At 39.1% G+C, this 19,087-nt stretch overlaps 2 protein-coding genes across 2 annotated transcripts; both read left to right on the top strand.

Annotated features, from left to right (window-relative positions):
- Positions 1-4,874: 4,874 nt before the first annotated feature.
- LOC144237765 (olfactory receptor 5D13-like) lies at positions 4,875-5,846 on the top strand. Its single transcript, XM_077771466.1, has one exon. It carries the CDS (start codon positions 4,875-4,877, stop codon positions 5,844-5,846), a length of 972 nt encoding a protein of 323 aa, XP_077627592.1.
- A 9,129-nt stretch (positions 5,847-14,975) lies between these two features.
- LOC144237764 (olfactory receptor 5D14-like) lies at positions 14,976-15,947 on the top strand. Its single transcript, XM_077771465.1, has one exon. The coding sequence runs from the start codon at positions 14,976-14,978 to the stop codon at positions 15,945-15,947; it is 972 nt and encodes a 323-aa protein (XP_077627591.1).
- Positions 15,948-19,087: the final 3,140 nt, after the last annotated feature.

The raw sequence follows: 19,087 nt of genomic DNA, 5'->3' as shown, positions 1-19,087 counted from the left end.
CAGCCTGTTCCCAGAACCAGCAACTACATGAAGGTGAAGAAAACAGCTGGTGGCTGCCAGTAAAAAAGTCATAAGGAGAGTTCTTCAAGCAAGAGGGAGCCAGGTGGATTTTGGAGAAGAGCCATAAACCATGGAAAACTCAACCAAATAGTAGCCTTGGGCAGATGAATATGGTGTAAGGCACATAACATGCAATCACTGGTTTGGCAAATGTATTATTTTCCTTTCTAATTGTGAAAGGAAATCAGAAAGTATTCACATTCCCAGTGTGTGAAGGTGTCCGTGGTGGGGAGCAGGGGCAGTCATAACTTATGCCAATCCTAGTGTGAGAAGAACAATGCAGATGCCTGGGATTCATGTCACCTATAATATATAATTCTATTCCTTGTGATAAATAGCCTCTGTTGTGTTAGGGCCCCTGGAAGAGTAGTGTAAGAGTTAGGTTGTCAGGGGCCTATGGAGAGTGCTGAATGGATCTAACTGGGTGATATAGGTAAGGCAAAGTAGAACTAATGGATTGGATGGTACCCATTGGTTTTAGAGAATTAAACATCCTTCCAAAATATATTTGTCAGGTGACTGGGTGGCTCAGTTGGTTAAGCATCTGACCTGATTTTGGCTCAGGTCATGATCTTGTGGTGATGAGATTGAGCCCTACATCAGACTCTACACTGATAGCGTGGAGACTGCTTGGGACTCTCTCTCTCTCTCTCTCTCTCTCTGCCCTTCCCTGACTCATGCTCTAGCTCTTTCTCTCTCAAAATAAATAAATAAACTTAAAAAAATAAAAAATAGTCATTTAAAAAATATATGAGCACAAAACAATGATAATATTCAATTGTATTAGTAAAACTTGGAGGAATAGATTGCCCATATTTAAAAAAAAAACACAGATTTGTTTCAATGAAGTACATCAACATTTCCTAGGATAAAAATGATTATTTTATGTCAAATGATAAATCCAGAATCCAAGTTATGTTGTTTATACATGTCATAACAAACACCTTTGTCAGAGAAAAAGAGGAAAATCATACAGTGAATGTTAACAGCAGTTATCTCTGAATGGTGGCGTATTATCTGATTTATTCTTATCTCTATGTTTACTGTAGTTGCCATATTTTCCAGGTCAATTTGTATATTTTCTATAATTACATTTTTAGAAGAAAGTCATGCCGTAAGCTTGGTGAAACATCGTCTCTAGTGATTTAGAGGAAATTACATTCTTGTAAAATGTAACACAAGCCAGCATTCAATCTCATTTCTGAGTTTGTGATGTAAAAAGAAATAGTTCAGTACAGATTCTCTAGGGTCTAAATCCCCGAAGTCATGGAGGCATATATAAACTCTGCATTTTGTTCCTAGGAGTCAGATTCTCTCTCTCTTTCTCTCTCACCTTTCTCTGAGCTTCTCTGCATACTAAGAAATAAGTTCTTGTCACACTAATTAAAAGTTATTACCTATTCTTTCAATATTTACCAATTGCTTAGTATTTTTTATAATGTTTTAGTTCTGAGTGGGAGCTTCCTGGGAGACCATTAATAATAGCACAGGGTCTTCAGGTGAGTTGGTATCAGGTTGGCTGATCTATTTTGTGTAATCTTTCATTTTTATGTGGGGAGAGGGGGCTGCAGCTTTTGAGACAGGGAACATCCTTTGTTAGTCTAAATATCATAATGTCTCTAAAGTCCATCTTTCTAAAAGTTTCCATTGAGGGGCTTTGATTTCTCCCCCCTTCCCTAGGGCATCATTCCTTTGAGAAGAGCTACCATGTGCCTCACCTAGTATAGTCACACTGAACATTTAAAAAGAGTGCTATAAAACCTGAGATTGTCCTCAACATCTCAACATCTTATAGAAAGCAGATAAGAATGTTATGTTTAAAGTAATAGTGAACACAATAGATCATGGAATTTTGATTTTCTGAGAATGACGTCTGTCAGGATAGCAAAAATGTAGAAAAGGTTGCTGGAGTGAAAAGGGAAAGTTTCTTTTTGATAGTAGTTTTCATTTAAGGCAAGTGCTGCATCAGGACGCCAGAGAAAAAGAGGGTATTTCAGGTCAAAGGACAGAAAAATCATATACACCATAGAATAAATAAGCACATGTTGTTGATGACCAGCCAGGGACATTGACATTAAAGAAGGTTAGATGCTGGGAAATGGCTGGGGTCAGGCTTTAGGTGAAACTGAGCAGAGAAATTTAGATTTGACAAATTAGCTAATAGGAAGACATCCAAGGTGTCAGAGCTAAAGCCTGCCCTAATAGCCACAGTAATCAAGGGAAGGAGAATTTGATGTTCTTCCAGTGCAAACTAGAAGCACTATAGGGGATGTGGCTGTGTTCAGGTTATAGTAATCCACTTGAGTAATGACTGCAGTTTGCCAAGTCCCCATAGGTGCCAACCTGATATTACAAAGAGAGGACAAGAAATAGTCAGATAGTAATGATAAAGCAAAGGGGAAAATAGAGAGAATTTATTGAAGGACAGTAATTGGCAAATTCAGATGAACAAGGTCAAATGGAGATTCAGGAAATATTGTGGTAGCCCAGATTGTACCCACATATCTGTGGCTGCCCACTTTGGCCCTTGACCTATTTCTTAGATTTTTAAAAAGAATAATAATATAAGGGCTTAAGAATAATATTAATTAGTCATAGCCCTAAGACTTGTTTTTAAAAGGGTGAGGGTGTGGAAGCCCACACCTACTGGATTCCATAATTTTCAAACTCTATGCTAAGTACATTAACATTGTTTCCTAAAATAATACTTAATGATACACATGCATGCAACATGTATCATCACGTCATTATTACTGACAAAACCGAGGCTCAGAGAATTTAATTCACCAAAGATCACATAGTAGATGAGAAAGCCTGAAATTGAATTTAAATCTAGGTTTCCAAGCACATGCTTCTTTCACTATCCTGGTCTGTCATTAGATCTTAGTCACTTTCCCACCCATTCTCCTTTTGTGCATAGAAAGTACATTTTGTTGAATGTCATTAACAACATTTAGCTGTGAAGGAAATAATAGTTTCTGTCTACCTTGACCTGTTCCAACATAACTAAAATGGTATCTTTGTTTATGAGATTCATGCTAATAGGCTTTAATTAACCTGAATATTTTAGACATGTGCTTGTTACTGGCTAACTTATTGTTTTAAAATTATTGTTAAATGATTAAAGATACTTCTGTGGTTATGGACTGCTTGTGAATACACGATGCTTCTGCTTTCTCAAAATAACAGGTACAAGTAAACAAAGATTGTATGACTCAAAACAAGGTAATCACATATATAGCTTAAATCAAAACCAATGTCCCCACTAGAAATTTTCAGGGTGATAATGTAACCATTGGTATTTATTGCTGTAATGTCTAGTTTGAGAAGCTTGAGAAAAACACATTGTAAGTTACTCTCTAATTTAGATATTCTGAGTATTAATATCATATATGCCTAGTAAAATTATAAGATTAAAAATAATAGAAAGTTAAAAGGTAATAATTAAGGAATCTAGATGAGTATGTTAGAATCAGGGGGCACCTGGACAGCTCAGTCAGTTAAGCATCCAGCTCTTGACTTCGGCTCCAGTCATGATCTCACCATTGGTGGGATAGAGCCACATGTTGGGCTCTGCGCTGACCGTGCAGAACCTGCTTGGGGATCTCTCTCTCCCTCTGCCCCTCCCCAATTTGCTCACACTCTCTAAAATAAAAAAATAAATAAACTTAAAAAACAAAGAAAGCATTAGTGACACTAAGTAAGAACATAGTTAAGTAGGGAGAGAAGCAAACCATGAGAGACTCTTGAATGCTGACAAAAACTGAGGACTGATGGATGTGGGGGGAGGGGGGGATGGGCATGGAGGAGGACACTTGTGGGGATGAGCACTGAGTGTTATGTGGAAACTAATTTGACAATAAACTATTAAAAAAAAAAGAACATAGTTAAGTAGGAAAGAAAACACAGANAAGAACATAGTTAAGTAGGGAGAGAAGCAAACCATGAGAGACTCTTGAATGCTGACAAAAACTGAGGACTGATGGATGTGGGGGGAGGGGGGGATGGGCATGGAGGAGGACACTTGTGGGGATGAGCACTGAGTGTTATGTGGAAACTAATTTGACAATAAACTATTAAAAAAAAAAAGAACATAGTTAAGTAGGAAAGAAAACACAAAAGTGAGGGAAAAACATGTCACAAGTGCAACTTTATTATTTTACCAGGTTGTTACATTATTTTTGGAACACTGAGGCAATTACTGTAGCATTTGGAAAGATTCAGTGGACAGCTTGAAGATATGCAGGGCTATGTTCTGTCAACATCCACAAATTTTTTTTCAAAACTTGGAAATTCTTGTAGTGACTTATAAATACTGCCTCCCCTGACCCTGATTGAATATCATAACTATAGAAGCGTTATTGCCTCTAATGTTTTACAGCTGATCCTTGCTTTATAAATTTGAGTGCTACATTTAGCTGCATTGTTATATTAACAGTCTGAAAAGAGCAGATCTTCCGAAGGATGGAACTGTGAAAGATACATGTTGTTTTACAACAATGTAAAGTAGTTTTCTATCTGTTCCTTAAACTCAATTCAAGTCTTGCTACTCAGGATCAATTTCAAAACCCAGCTCATCACTAGTAAGCTGTGTAACTTCAAATAGGTTCCTGAACATATATCTGCCTCTTCATCCTTAAGAAAAACAGGAAGCTCCTTGTTTTACACTCACAGTGTTATTTGAAGATTTAAATCAGTACATTTTAATGTTTTAGCAGAATGCATGCACATCGTAAGTATCATAGAAATGTGTGATCACTATTAACATTGTTACTATTTTTAGTATTATTTCAGACTCTTCTCCAACCACAAGCATGTTGCTCACAGATGGAAACCACAGTACTGGAGCCACATTCACCCTCTTGGGCTTCTCAGAATATCCGGACCTGCAGATTCCCTTGTTCCTGGTATTCCTGGCAGTCTATACCATCACTGTGGTGGGGAACCTGGGCATGATCATGATCATCAGGGTCAGTCCCCAACTCCACACCCCCATGTATTTTTTCCTGAGCCACTTGTCCTTTGTCGATTTCTGTTACTCCACTACAGTTACCCCCAAACTGTTGGAGAACTTGGTTGTGGAAGACAGAACCATCTCTTTTGTAGGGTGCATCTTGCAATTCTTCTTGGCTTGTATACTTGCAGTGTCAGAAACTTTCATGTTGGCAGTGATGGCCTATGACCGATTTGTGGCTGTTTGTAACCCTCTACTCTACAAATCTGTCATGTCCCAAAAGCTTTGTGCATCGTTAGTGGCGGGGCCTTACACATGGGGTATAGTCTCTTCCCTGACACTCACCTATTTTCTCCTGACATTGTCCTTCTGTAGCTCTAATATCATAAATAATTTTGTCTGCGAGCACTCTGTCCTTGTCTCTGTCTCCTGCTCTGATCCCTACATCAGCCAAATGCTTTGTTTTGCCATCGCCATGTTCAATGAGGTGAGCAGCCTGGTAATCATCCTCACTACTTATGTTTTTATTTGTGTCACTGTCGTAAAAATGCCTTCCGCTAGTGGGCGCCAAAAGGCCTTCTCCACTTGTGCCTCCCACCTGACTGCCATCACCATCTTCCATGGGACTGTCCTGTTCCTTTACTGTGTACCTAACTCCAAAAACTCATGGCTCATAGTCAAAGTAGGTTCTTTATTTTATACCGTGGTGATCCCCATGCTGAACCCTCTGATCTATAGCCTCAGAAACAAAGATGTGAAGGAGAGTGTCACGAAATTAATAAATCACTCAATACAGTTTTGTCGAAGATGTGTATTTCCAAAAGAGATTTGATTTATTATATGGGAAATTATTCAATGCTTCTAGTAGAGGTGATGGTTCATAGTATTTAGTCAATTCACCAGATTTTAAAATCTACTGTAATAAACCAGTTATATGATCATTGGCTTTTGCTCGCTTCAATGTTTTTTAAAAGAGCTGTGAGGAATATGGGAAGAAACATAGTGTTGTGGGTTGAGTAGTGTCCCTCCAAATATCCACGTCCATCCAGAAGCTCAGAATATGAGCTTATTTAAAAATAGGATCTTTGCAGATGTAATTAAGGTGAGGATTGAGAGGAGATCGCACTGGATGAAGGTGGGCCCTCAATCCAATGAGCTGTCCTTACAAGAGACAGAAAAAGAACACAGGGAGAAGGCTTTGTGAAGAGGAGTGTTTTGCTGATACTGACTAGGGGGCTCTAAGTGCCTGCAAGGGAGGCTTCTCGCCGAGCATCTTTAGAGGGAGCATGACCCTTGTACCACCTTGATTTCAGGCTCCTGGTCTTGAGAACTATGACAAAACGCATTGCCCCTGGTTTATGCCACCACTTTTGTGGTAACTTACTGGAGCAACTCTCAGAAACTTACCTAACAGTAAATAGCTGACCGTAAAATCCAAATCTCTTGGATTCCATGCCTACATGGTAAATCATTTTTAAAACATTCTTCAATTCCATTTAAGCAATTGGGAATCTTCGGTGATGAGGTTTTTTGTGGTGGCAATCGGGGGAGTGGGGAGGGGAGATTCGCAGGGCCCAGAGCCAACGGCCAAGAAAGAATTCTTGAAGACGTCTTTGGTGCAAAAAGATGATTTTATTAAAGCATGGGGACAGGACCCATGGGCAGGAAAAGCTGTCCTTGGGACCATGTGGAGAGACTGGTTATAGAGTATGGAGTTAAAGGGAAGTCCAGGGGAAGTTTCCAATGAGATTTTTACATGCCAAAGAAAATTTACAGGATAGTAGAGGCATAGCTATTGTCAGGCTAAGGTTGTTGTTTTTCTCTATAGCAAAGCATTAGCATTAAGACAGTAGGCAGTTCCTGGAGAAAGATTTTGCTCTGCTTGCATCAAGTATTTTCAATGAGCTGCAGGCTATAAGGAAATTTAGTTCTGTCTGCCATTTCCTTCTGCCTTTGTTTCCCATATGTTAGGATTATGGAGGAATTCTGCAAAGTGGTAGCTAATTAGGAATGTAAATATGGAAGAATTAGTAATGAGAGGGAAGGCACTATTTCTAAGACCTGGCCAAGTTCTTTGTTCCTTCTTCCAGGGCCTTTTTGTACTTTTATTATAGTATAGGAAGTGATGTGAAACATGATGACTTTGAATATCAAGTAAAAAGTAATTTACATGAATATACAGAAGGATTACCAAGGGGACCAAAAATGAAAAATTCAGTTATTTATCTCCCATATCTTCACAATCTGATGTGTCAAAATTCATAAATGCTAGTTACTAACACAGCAAATATCATAACATTTGAAACATTGTATATATAATTCCTGTTTTAAAATTAATCTTTAGTTAATCACACATTTTACGGGCTGACATAGCTTCATCTGCCAAGTATGGCATGGTTGTAACTGTTTTGACTGAAATGTTCTCTAAAATTGATCATTCAGGGGAGCCTGGGTGGCTGTCGCTTAAGTGTTAGACTTTGGCTCAGGTCATGATCTCACAGATTGTGAGTTCGAGCCCCCGCATTGGGTGCTGCACTGAGAGCATGGTGCTTTCTGCCTCCTTCTCTGTCTGCCTCTACTCTACTGGCCCTCGATCTCTCTCTCAAAAATAAATAAATAAAAATAAAATAAATTAAAATAATAAAATAAAATAGATTGTTCATTTATTGGCCTTGACTGAGTGACTGGCTTAGAAAAGAATCAAAATGTTTTCTGTGTTTCTTTTTTGCCGATCATTGTTCATCACACAAGGTTCTCAGGATATGCCCTGTGCAGATATGCAGTAGTGTTGTTCCATTCGCCTTAGAGGTTAAATAATAACTGCATCACCAAGAGCAAGTGTGTTTATCTTAAATATAACTTTTTAACTTCCAATTATACTGTGCAAGTATACCACAAAACTTACTCTTATTTGTGTAAGTAAACAATTATAAAAATAAGATAAACAGGGATCTCGTTTTCAATTTTCCTCAGTTATAAATTAGGCATTCCACATAACTTTACCATAGTATTCTGACCAATTACTGGCATACTGTACTGCACATTTTCCAGATAATGCTACTCAAGTTTTGTTCACCCTGGGAGATGAAACAACTTTCCCTTTTAATTCCACCAGGGAGGATTATATGTTTCTCTTTCTCTAGGTGTGTAGATAGTATTGCCTTATTAAAGGATACAAAATATATACACTCCCTCTTCCAAGACCCTGTGACAAAGTAAGCATTATCGATCATTACCTTTCAGAATTAATTAATCTATTATATGCTTTAGGGTACATTGGCTTGTGAATGGAGAGAGGGAGAATTCTCTTTGGATTTAGGCTTGTGAATAAAAGAGGGAAGTAGGTGATAAGCAACCACATAGAAAAATTCAGAAAAAAAAATACCTGAGGATGTTCATTTATTTATTTCTAGTTTAGTGGAATATGTTGCCAAATTACCAGAATTTCCATCACACCAAAGGTATCAAAAGCAGTGATTTTCAAATTTTATTATTCATACAAATCATCTGGGCATTCTATAAAATGCAGATTTTTGTGCAGTGAGCATGTAGCGAGTCCAAGATTCTGTATTTCTAACAGATGTCCCAATGATGTTGGTGATACCAGTCATTGGATCAGAGTCTGAGTAGAAAGACTCTAATCCAACAGATTTTTTTTTAAATGTTTATTTTTATTTTTGAGAGAGAGAGAGAGACAGAGTGTGAGTGGGGGAGGTGCAAAAAGAAGGAGACAAAGAGTCCAAAGCAGCTCCAGACTCTGTCAACAAAGATCCCGAAGCATGGCTTGAACCCAGGAGCTGTGAGATCATGACCTGAGCTGAAGTCGTACACTCAACCAACTGAACCACCCGGGTGTCCCCCAACAAGCTTTTATTTTAAATAATGTTCAGCTGGTGTAGACTCACGTCTACCTGTGTATGGAGTCCATAGAGAGCCTATAAAAGGAACTCCTTGTTTTGCTTTTCTTCCATCATCAACTATTTGAATAGTTATTAAAATAATTTTAATTATGTTTAAAATAAAAATGATTTTAACGGAAAAATTTTAATAATTGGACACACTTTATAAAATGTACATATTATTTCATGTTTATTTATTTTTGAGAGGGGGGCAGCAAGAGAGAGGGGACAGGGGTTCCAAAGCAGGCTCTGCGCTGGCAGCAGAGCGCTGATGCAGGGCTCGGACTCATAAACCCTGACACCATGACCTGAGCCAAAGCCAGATGCTCAGCTGACTGAGCCACCCAGGTGCTCCACAAATACATTTTTTAAAAGTATAAAAAAACCTTTAAATTAGAGTAATAAAGTTTTCATAATCCCTGTGGTCCTAATATGCTCCCCTTTTTAAATTTCTTTGAATCATTCAAATCTTTGCAGACAATGTTTCTGCAAGAATGAGACAGTGGAGGCGAGGCGGATGGGGGGATGGGCTAGATGAGTGATGGGCATTGAAGAGGGCCCTTGTGATGAGCACAGGGTGTTGTATGTAAGTGATCAATCACTAAATTCTACTCCTGAAACCAATACTGCCCTGTAGGTTAACTAACTTGAGTTTAAATACAATGTTGGAAGAAAAAAAAACCGAATCCGCTAAGGACGGAAGTAGGACAGAAAGTCAGAAAGGCAGGAAGCATGATCAAGCTGGGCTTTGTAGTGTATTTTCAGAACTTTGGCTTTTACTGAGTGAAATGGGGAAACACTTCACAGGTTTACAAGTGTGATTTGATGTAACTAAATTTTAAAAGAAAATTCCTGGCTGATGTTGAGAATCAGCTGTGAGAAGACAGAAAGTAGAAATTGGAAGCCTTTTTAGGGATCTGTATAGTGCACAAAAGATGAGAGATTCTGCTGTTCTCTCTTGACTCTTACACCGCATGTGAATCTACATAAAATAAACATAAGTATGTAAATATAAAAATATAAATATAAGTTTCCTTTTTGATCAATATAGTTGACATAAAATATATTATTTTCAGGTGTACAACATAGAGATGTGACAGTCACATACATTGTGAAATGCTCACAATTGTAAGCACACTTAACATGGTGAGCATTGTGCAGTTTTCAGAAGCATCTGACTTACTCTGGAGAAACTCAGGCCCATATGCACAAAAGGAAACATACAGAAATGTTCAGTTGGGTAATGGTTTGCCATGATAAAAATGGAAATAACTTAATTATTCATAAAAGGAATGGTTATAGTTAGATGATTGAACTCTGTACCTATTAAAATGACTGTATTAGAAAAATGTACCAGGGGTCCCCAGGTGGCTCTGTCGGTTAAGCATCCAGCTTTGACTCAGGTCATGATCCCACTGTTTCTGGATTCAAGCTCCACATCAGGCTCTGTGCTGACAGCTCAGAGCCTGGAGACTGCTTTGGATTCTGTGTCTCCCTCTCTCTCTGCCCCTCCGCTGCTCATGCTCTGTCTGTTTCTCTCTGTCTCTTAAAAATAAATGTTAAAATAAGAAAAAAATATCAGGCAACTGTAAGTCTCAGAAATATTGTTCAATATCATTTATATAGTTGAAGTGCATTGAATACAATATATTCATTATGAGTATTCATGTAAGTACAAAAGGAGTGGACATCACTGAGTTAAAGATGAAGTTATCACTGAGGAGGGAGAGGGGGTTAAGATGGCAGAAGATTATAAAAGGGTCTTTAATCCAAGCTGTTATGTAATGTTCTGAAGAAAATATGTATTTGTTCATCAGCCTCTCAGTGCTTTTTTGAAAAAAAAATTAATGTTTTTATTTATTTTTGAGAGAGATGGAGTGAGAGAGAGACAGAGAGCAAGTGGAGGAGGGGAAGAAAGAAAGGGAGACCCAGAATCTGCAGCAGGCTCCAGGCTCTGAGCTAGCTGTCAGCACAGAACCAAACACAGGGCCAGGGCTCTTAAACCTCCAGATCATGACCTGAGCAGGACTCTGATGCTTAACCTTCTGAGCCACCCAGGCTCGCCAGCCTCTTAGTGCTTTGAAATTGAAAGTGTAACACAAAGCATATTTCATTTGCCTTTGGCTGAGGGAAGGACACCCCAGAACTTAGTGGTTACAATGTATTCTTTTTCACCATTCTGTGGGCTGAACGCAGGGGTTTTCTGCCAGGCCTGCCTGGGCTCATCCGGTGGCTACAATCATTTGGGAGACCAGCTGGGGCTTAAAACTTTACACAAAGTCACTCTTTTGTGAGGTGACTTGGTGCTGACGTGGCTGGAGCACCTCAGTTTCTCCCAGTGTCTCACCCACTAGCAGGTTACACTAGCTTCCTTATGTGGTAACCTCAGCACAGTGTTTACAGATTGGAAGTAGAAGCTAGAAGGCATCTTTGTGCCTCTACTCCAGAACCTATTTAACATCACTCCCGCTGCATGTTTTTTTCTGGTTAAAGAAGTCACAATTCCAGTTTCAAGGATCCATCACTGTGTTCCCTAGTGGGAACCTTACTCCTCGAAACTACTGCACCTCATGGTTTCTTACTAGGAGCAGAGATTTAGCAGGTGGGTCATTAAGGATAAAAGGTAGAAGAGCCACTTCCATTTCCACCCTGGACCCGTGAATTCTGGGTCCCCCAAATTGGAGAAATGGCAGTATATCCTGGTTTCAGATTTAGAGCACCTAACACACCTTGGAGGATTAATTACTCCATCCCTCTAAAGTACTGACAGCAGAGTTCGTCCATAACGGAGCTTTAAAGCTATTCCAGCGTTCCAGCCAAAGTTCCTGAACTTCTGAAAACTAGATCAATTGTTCCTCCACCCTGTTTTTCAGAAACACCGCAGGGCAGGATTGTTGGGTTACAACAGTCTGCTTTTGAGTGTGGTGCCAGCATAATTGTGTGAAATCATCTGAAATTAAAGCTCCGGTGCTGTTTTCCATATTCAGTTGTCCTAGGGATACCCCGCAGGTCTACAAGTTCAGGCTTTGAAGGAGAAAGCACTACAGCAAGAACATGGGCCATGGGTAGCTGGACCTCTTGCTTCCACAATTTACTTCTGTCCTCGGGTTACAGGAGGCTGTTGAGTTCTGCGCATGCCTGATGTTATGAATTGGCAAGTGAGACATCCAGCTTATGATGGCAAGGGTGGGCTGCATTTGAAAGTGGTAGCCTATTGTCAAACCCTTCAGTCTCTATTAGTGTGGTAGGAACCCCTCCCTAAGGAGAAAGAAAAAAATGAAGAAGAGAGAAGAGAAGACTTCAAGGTCACCTAGATATGGGTCCAGCTGCCTACATCCCCCATGTTCCTGTAAACTGAAACAACCTAATTAGACTGCATGTTTATGTATGTTACCATATACGGGAGACAAAGAAATAGAAAATGTGTAAAAAACCTATGCCATATGAGGTGGGCCGCTCAGTTCTTTTGGGTACGAACCCAACTGAGCGGTGCCGGCCTGAATAAAGTTGCTTCCTGGAAAGAAAAGTCTCAGTGTCACGACTCTCTGAGCGAGAATCCTGCAACATTAGGGTCCATGAAAAATCTCAGAAGCTATTTCTTAAAAAGTGAATAGATGCCCGCAAAGGAAGTTAATACTTGGCTTTAAAATCCTAAAGGCCTGGGGCACCTGGGTAGCTCAGTTGGTGAAGCATCAGACTTAGGCTCAGGTCCTGATCTGGTGGCTCGTGGATTGGAGCCCCGCGGCGAGATCTGTGCTGGTAGAGCCTGGAGCCTGCTTCAGATTCTTTGTCTCCTTCTCTTTTTGCCCCTCCCTCACTCACGCACACTTTCTCTCTCTCTCTCTCAAGGAGTTTGAGCCCCACGTTGGGCTCTCTGCTGACAGCTCAGAGCTTGGAGCCTGTTTCAGATGCTGTGTCTCCCTCTGTCTCTGCCCCTCCCCTGCTCTAGCTCTGTCTCTCTCTCCCCCTCAAAAATAAATAAACATTAAAAAAATTAAAACCCCAAAGGCCTGATTTGTGATTCACTATAGGGGCTTATCCAAAATTCTGAATAATGTGTTATTTGTGAATACACATCAGCGACAATTACATGTGCTGGGTCATATGGTTAGACCTCCCTTTCCAAAGGAAAATCACCGAGAACAAAGCCCACAAAACACAAAAGGAGTCGGTTATTCAGGTTTATTTTAGTCAGGTCTGCTGGCCCCTTCCCAGCACCCAAAAAGTCCTCGGAAGAGCACCCCGCCGAGCCATAGCTCAGGGTTTCGGTAGGGAGAGGTGCAAAGCCAGTGTACAGAAGCGAGATTTTGCGGCTAGAGGTGGGGGTTGCTTAACAGTTGCTTGAAGAAATGTTTGATCGTTCTAATCACAATGTTCACTAAAGATTTACATCTCAGGGGCTGGCTGGAGCCAGGAGGAGCTAAGTTGCTCAACCCCTGACCTTTTACTCGAATAGAGTTTGAGATCGAACAATGGTTGGTATGTCCTCATTTGCAAACCCCTCACCTCTTGGCCCAAGGGAGTTTTTACAATACGGGTCGCATTGCACAGCAGACTGGACTTGTTGGTGTTTTATCTTGTTTCGGGACCCTCTCAAAGTGGACAGACTTTTGGGTAATAACTTTGTATATGGGGTTGTAGTAACCTCCCTAAAATTGGTATGTGCTCTCTGCAGAATCAAGGCATCTGCTGCATTTGAGTGTAGATGAGGCAGGATTAGAGAAATGCTAATTTGGCTTAGTTTCATTCATCCAGAGGACGTTTTAATTAGCCGCCAAGAAAGCCTGGAAGTCAATTTGAATCTACAATCTTTCCATGGAATTTCAAGGAAATGTTAGTTATCAGAAAAGGTACCACAAGGCCTGGCATTTACTTTAATTACCTGTTTTGATGCTTGTGAGGAATGAGTTGCTAGTGATTCTCCAGAGTTCGAGTCCCCTGGGTTACAGCATGAGATATAACCACCTTGGTGGCCCAGTCATGCTCCGCTTACAGAGAAACAGGCTGGTGGCCTGTTTCTCTGTAGCAGGTAAGTTTATTCAGTTTTTCTCTGAAACAGCGGGAATATTCTTTTCCTGATGTGTGACTAGGGTCTTCTTTTTGTCTTACTTTTTATGTAAAGTCACTATAAATGCTATCTAATTCTGAGCCCAATAAATTTAAAGAAAGAAGTTAACACTCATGGAAATATTTGGCTTTAAGTCAACTGACAACCTTTTTAAAAAGAACAGAATAAACTATCAGCTGTAAACGGATATTTATTCATGTCCTCTTTACATGCACCTTAATTTGGCATATAAACTTTCACAAAAATGAGAATGAGTTAATTCTCAGAGGATTCTTACCTGATAAATCTTGGGACCCTTAAAACTTCTCTATAAAATGCCTGGGCTTTAAGGGAAGCTAACCTTTCAGGTACAAACCCCAATAAAGTGTATATTCCACTCAGAAGTCAAAAGAATGGGTCATTCTCCTGAACTCCTCAGGAGTTAATCGATTCAATGAGAAAAGCAGTCTTTACTAAACGGAGGTGTTACAATGAAATTGCTATGCTCTTTCCTAAATTTCTCTAACATTTTGCTTTGACCTTAGAATAGAAATATACCTTCTTAAAGATTTTAATTGATTTGTGTATACAGGTCAAGTATAGTAGCAATATATGTTGTTCTTTGAAGCAACCATTTCACATTATTTTCAGACTCCTTCACTAGCTTTTGCATTTTTGTGTAAACATTTTCTATAAGTTATGTGCATGTTATGCTACTAGCTAATGACTGGATGCATACACTGCAAGGTGGTATTTATTTCTTACGGAAACACAAATTGCTATGGTAATGCAAAGACATTTCAGAGACTCAGCTTGGTTTGGTATGTCCAGAGCAGTTATCTACCTGAGGTGTGCTCTATATGGAAGAAACCAAAACTGATAACTTGTTTTATCATTTTTTTAACCTACCACAAAACATCATCGCATATTTTTCACTAACTCCGTAAAGGTTCTCTTCGACAGAAACAACCTCTTCCTCCCCTCTCCCCCGCCTCCTTTCAAGGGCCCTGAAGTGATGGCTGCAAGAAATCTGAGTGTGGACGCAAGCTTTGCCCTCATGGGTTTCACAGATTACCCAGAACTTCAGATTCCTCTCTTCCTCGTGTTTCTGAGCATGTACATTATCACCGTGGTAGGAAATCTTGGCATGATAGTAATCATCAAGATTAACCCCAAATTTCACACTCCTATGTATTTTTTCCTTAGCCACCTTTCTTTTGTTGACTTTTGTTACTCTTCCATCGTTACTCCCAAGCTGCTTGAGACCTTGGTCACGGCAGATACAAGCATCTTCTGTGTCAGCTGTATGTTGCAATACTTCCTGTCCTGCACTGCTGTGGTGACAGAGTCCTTCCTACTGGCAGTCATGGCCTATGACCGTTTTGTGGCCATCTGTAATCCTCTGCTTTATACAGTGGTCATGTCCCAGAGGCTCTGTGCTCTACTTGTGTCTGGATCTTATCTCTGGGGTATGTTTGGTCCCTTGGTACTCCTTTGCTATACTCTCCAATTAAACTTCTCTGGGCATAACACAATCAACCATTTCTTCTGTGAATATACTGCTCTCATTGCTGTCTCGAGCTCCGACATACGCATTCCCCACCTGCTACTCTTTGGCGTTGCCACCTTCAATGAGGTGAGTACACTACTGATCATCCTCACCTCGTACATCTTTATTTTTGTGACCGTACTAAACATCCATTCTGCCAGCAGGCGTCACAAAGCCTTCTCCACCTGTGCCTCCCACCTGACTGCCATCACCATCTTCCACGGGACCATCCTTTCCCTCTACTGTGTGCCCAACTCCAAAAACTCCAGGCAAACTGTCAAAGTGGCCTCTGTATTTTATACAGTGGTCAACCCTATGCTGAATCCTCTGATCTACAGTCTGAGGAACAAAGATGTGAAGGAAGCCCTTCAGAAATTAATAGACACAAAAGTCCCATTTCACTGCATGAATCTCAAAAGATGTTTTTCATCCCAATGAACAATGGGAACAGAGCTTTGTAAAACGTTCAGCTTATATTTGCATGAGGTTTTTAGATATGAGGTTAATATATTGTGAACAGCTAAGCTCAAATCCCTTGAAGATGAAACAGAAATTACTTTAGGGATGAATTCCACAGAACTGTGATCCACGAAGCCTCTATTTTTCAAATTATCTGTAAACAAACACATAAAATATTACAAAGCCCAATAGATGACTTAATATGGAGAATAAAGTTCTTGAAGGGTGATGTTAACTCACCATAAAAATCTCTCTGGTTTGTTCCTGCATGTGAAGATGAGCGACTTGCCTTTAAAGTTTTTTGTGTTACAGTCACTGAAGCATCGCCTTTGTTAGGAGATGCAGATGGATAAAAGGAGTGTGATAAAAGTAGAGGATGCCATTTCTTTTCTGACATCTTCATTCCTTGGATTTTGTGTGTTTAATGAATGGATGGTCTTATACTTCACAGAGCTTATGTTGAGAAGTAGACAGGGCAGGGACAATGACATCTGTTGTGTAGATGATGACAGAGTATCAAGAAACTAATCTAGAAATTACTGAAATGCTGGACCTAAGATTAAAGGATCTCAACTCCATTGACTGCAAATCTAGTGTCCTTTCATGATGTCCTCAAGGTTATTAGTCTGAGAGAGATCACAGAAGTTACTTTTGTCCTAGATTGTCTGCGAAGATCTCTGGATCATTTCAGTATTCCTAGATTATGCTTGGATAGGATTACTCTGAAGTCCTCATTCCCAGTATTGTGAGGTCTGGGAGTCTCTACAAATGTATCTAGTCCAGTACATATGTACTAGGCCTGGGATGAATGCAATATATGTTCTATCTGGGAATAGTAGGAATCACGTTTTGACATTTCTGTTCTAATGTTTATATGAATGATTAAGCAAGTACAAATATCTGCTAACAAACACCCTAAAAATTAAATTACATTGTAATAGAAAGGCTAACCCTATTTTAAATTTAAAGTCATTATTATTAAAAAGAGTGCCATGGTGGGACAGAGAGCCACATGAGAGAAAGAATTAAAATGACAAATGAAAAACTATTTAGAGCACATATAATAGAGGTTAAAATGACAAGCCTACAGAAAAATAGACATAAGAAATAGTCTATATAAAAGGAACAAAAATAAACCTTAAACATATGAAGATTCCTTAAAGCTAATTCAAAATAAGAGAAATACAAATGAAATCTTCCCTGAGCTATCACTTCTCACATATCAGAATGACATATTTTGTAAGTGAATCTGGAAGGAAATATACATTTTATACACTGGGGTCAGGTCACATCCTCCTTGTGATAGGAACTACTAGCAATATTACATATACATTTATCTTCTTTCAGACATTCACAGTTCTAGGAATCCATCCCAAAAATAGAGTAGCAGGAAACTATAAATAACATCTTCACTAGCATTATTTATAATAACAAGAGATGATGCGATCCAGTGTAAAAGTGAATAACCTATAGGCCACGATAAAAAAATATTCTGTTGTGAAAAAAATTCTGTTGTGAAAATGGAAAGAAGAGGTTTCTATTTATTAACATTTTCCATGTTCACCCAAATATTTTCTAAAGGGAATAGAGACTAGATATAGAAAAGTTTTTATAGTGTTATACCCTATGTGAAAGAAGAGTGAAAGGAAAAAGAAGATAATAAGGTTAGGAAAGAAAACTGTTAGGAATGTACTTTATAATATAACTTTAATTTAGGGGAAATATGATATTGGGCATAATTCAAAAGATATTCATTTATGTCGAAAAGTAAGAAAACAATCTTTAACACTTGAAACCAGATAATCACAAACGAATCTGTCTGTAATGTTGGAAACATGGCCACATGGTGTAACATTTCCTCTAAAGGACTTTAACCACAGCACTTTGAATACCTTCCCTTTATGCACTGTTTATTTTAGCAGAAATAAATAATTGTTGAAATGTCATTGAAACTACGGTTGTCAGGGTGAAAGAAAAATTAGTTCCAAAGTAAGAAAAGGTAAACAAAAAACGTTTTCATCTATTTGAATTAGAAATCTAGCGTGAAACCTTTTTTTTCCTTTTTGCTCTTATAAATAATGCCACTAATAATGACAATCCAGTAGCAATGAACGTCCCTATTCCCCAAATTTTCTCTTAGAGGAAATCTATGCTTTCTAAACAGACCTGGAGCTTTTCGGACAAATAACTAATCTGAAGTCTGAGGTAGAGATTTCATGAAACTTGAGCAACTTAATTTTTCAGAAAGTAAGAATACTATTAAAAGCTAATGGGATCATTTCAAAGAAAAACAGGAGGCGATTGTAAATGGTTCCAACTGGCTTATAAGTAACATACAATTGAATACTGACTGCAATTAATTTAAATACATCAAGAAGTACCTGGGTGGTTCAGCCAAACATTGAACTTTGGCTCAGGTCATGATCTCAGTTTTGAGTTCAAGCCCTGGATTGGGCTCTCTGTGGTCATTACAGATCCTGCATCAGATTCTCTGTCCCCATCTCACTCTGCCCCTTCTCCTCCTTCATCTTCTTGTTCTTCTTCTCCTCCTCTGTCGTCATCGTCTTCTTTTTCTCCTTCTTCTTCTCCTTCTTCTCCTTCTTTTCCTTCTCCTTCTTCTCCTTCTTCTTCTTCTTCTCCTTCTTCTTCTTCTTCTTCTTCTTCTTCTTCTTCTTCTTCTTCTTCTCTCCCCCTCTCTCAAAAATATATAAACATTAAAAAAAGGGGGCTCAGTTGGTTAAGCATCTGACTTTGGCTCAGATCATGATCTCTTTCGTGACTTTTAGCCCCACGCTGGACTCTGTGCAGATAGCTCAGAGCCTGGAGTCTGCTTCAGATTCTGTGTCTCTCTGTCTCTCTGTTGCTTCCCTCCTCGCACCCTGTCTCTCTCTGTCAAAAATAAGTAAACATTAAATAATTTTTAAAAAGATATCTTCAATTATATACTTTCAGCATTTATAATTACTGAAAAATGATCACATAATCATTTATTTGTATTCCCCCTTAAATAGAAATTTGACAAAGGGACATTCTTTCTCTTTTTTTTTTCTTAATATTTTTATTTATTTCTAGGAGAGAGAGAGAGAAAGAGAGAGAGACAGCATGAGCAGGGAAGGGTC

The sequence above is a fragment of the Crocuta crocuta genome, unplaced genomic scaffold, assembly GCF_008692635.1.
Source record: "Crocuta crocuta isolate KB4526 unplaced genomic scaffold, BGI_CrCroc_1.0 scaffold1047, whole genome shotgun sequence".
Lineage (NCBI taxonomy): Eukaryota > Metazoa > Chordata > Mammalia > Carnivora > Hyaenidae > Crocuta > Crocuta crocuta.
Note: the sequence above shows the minus strand (reverse complement) of the source record. Positions and strands in the feature narration are given on the sequence as shown.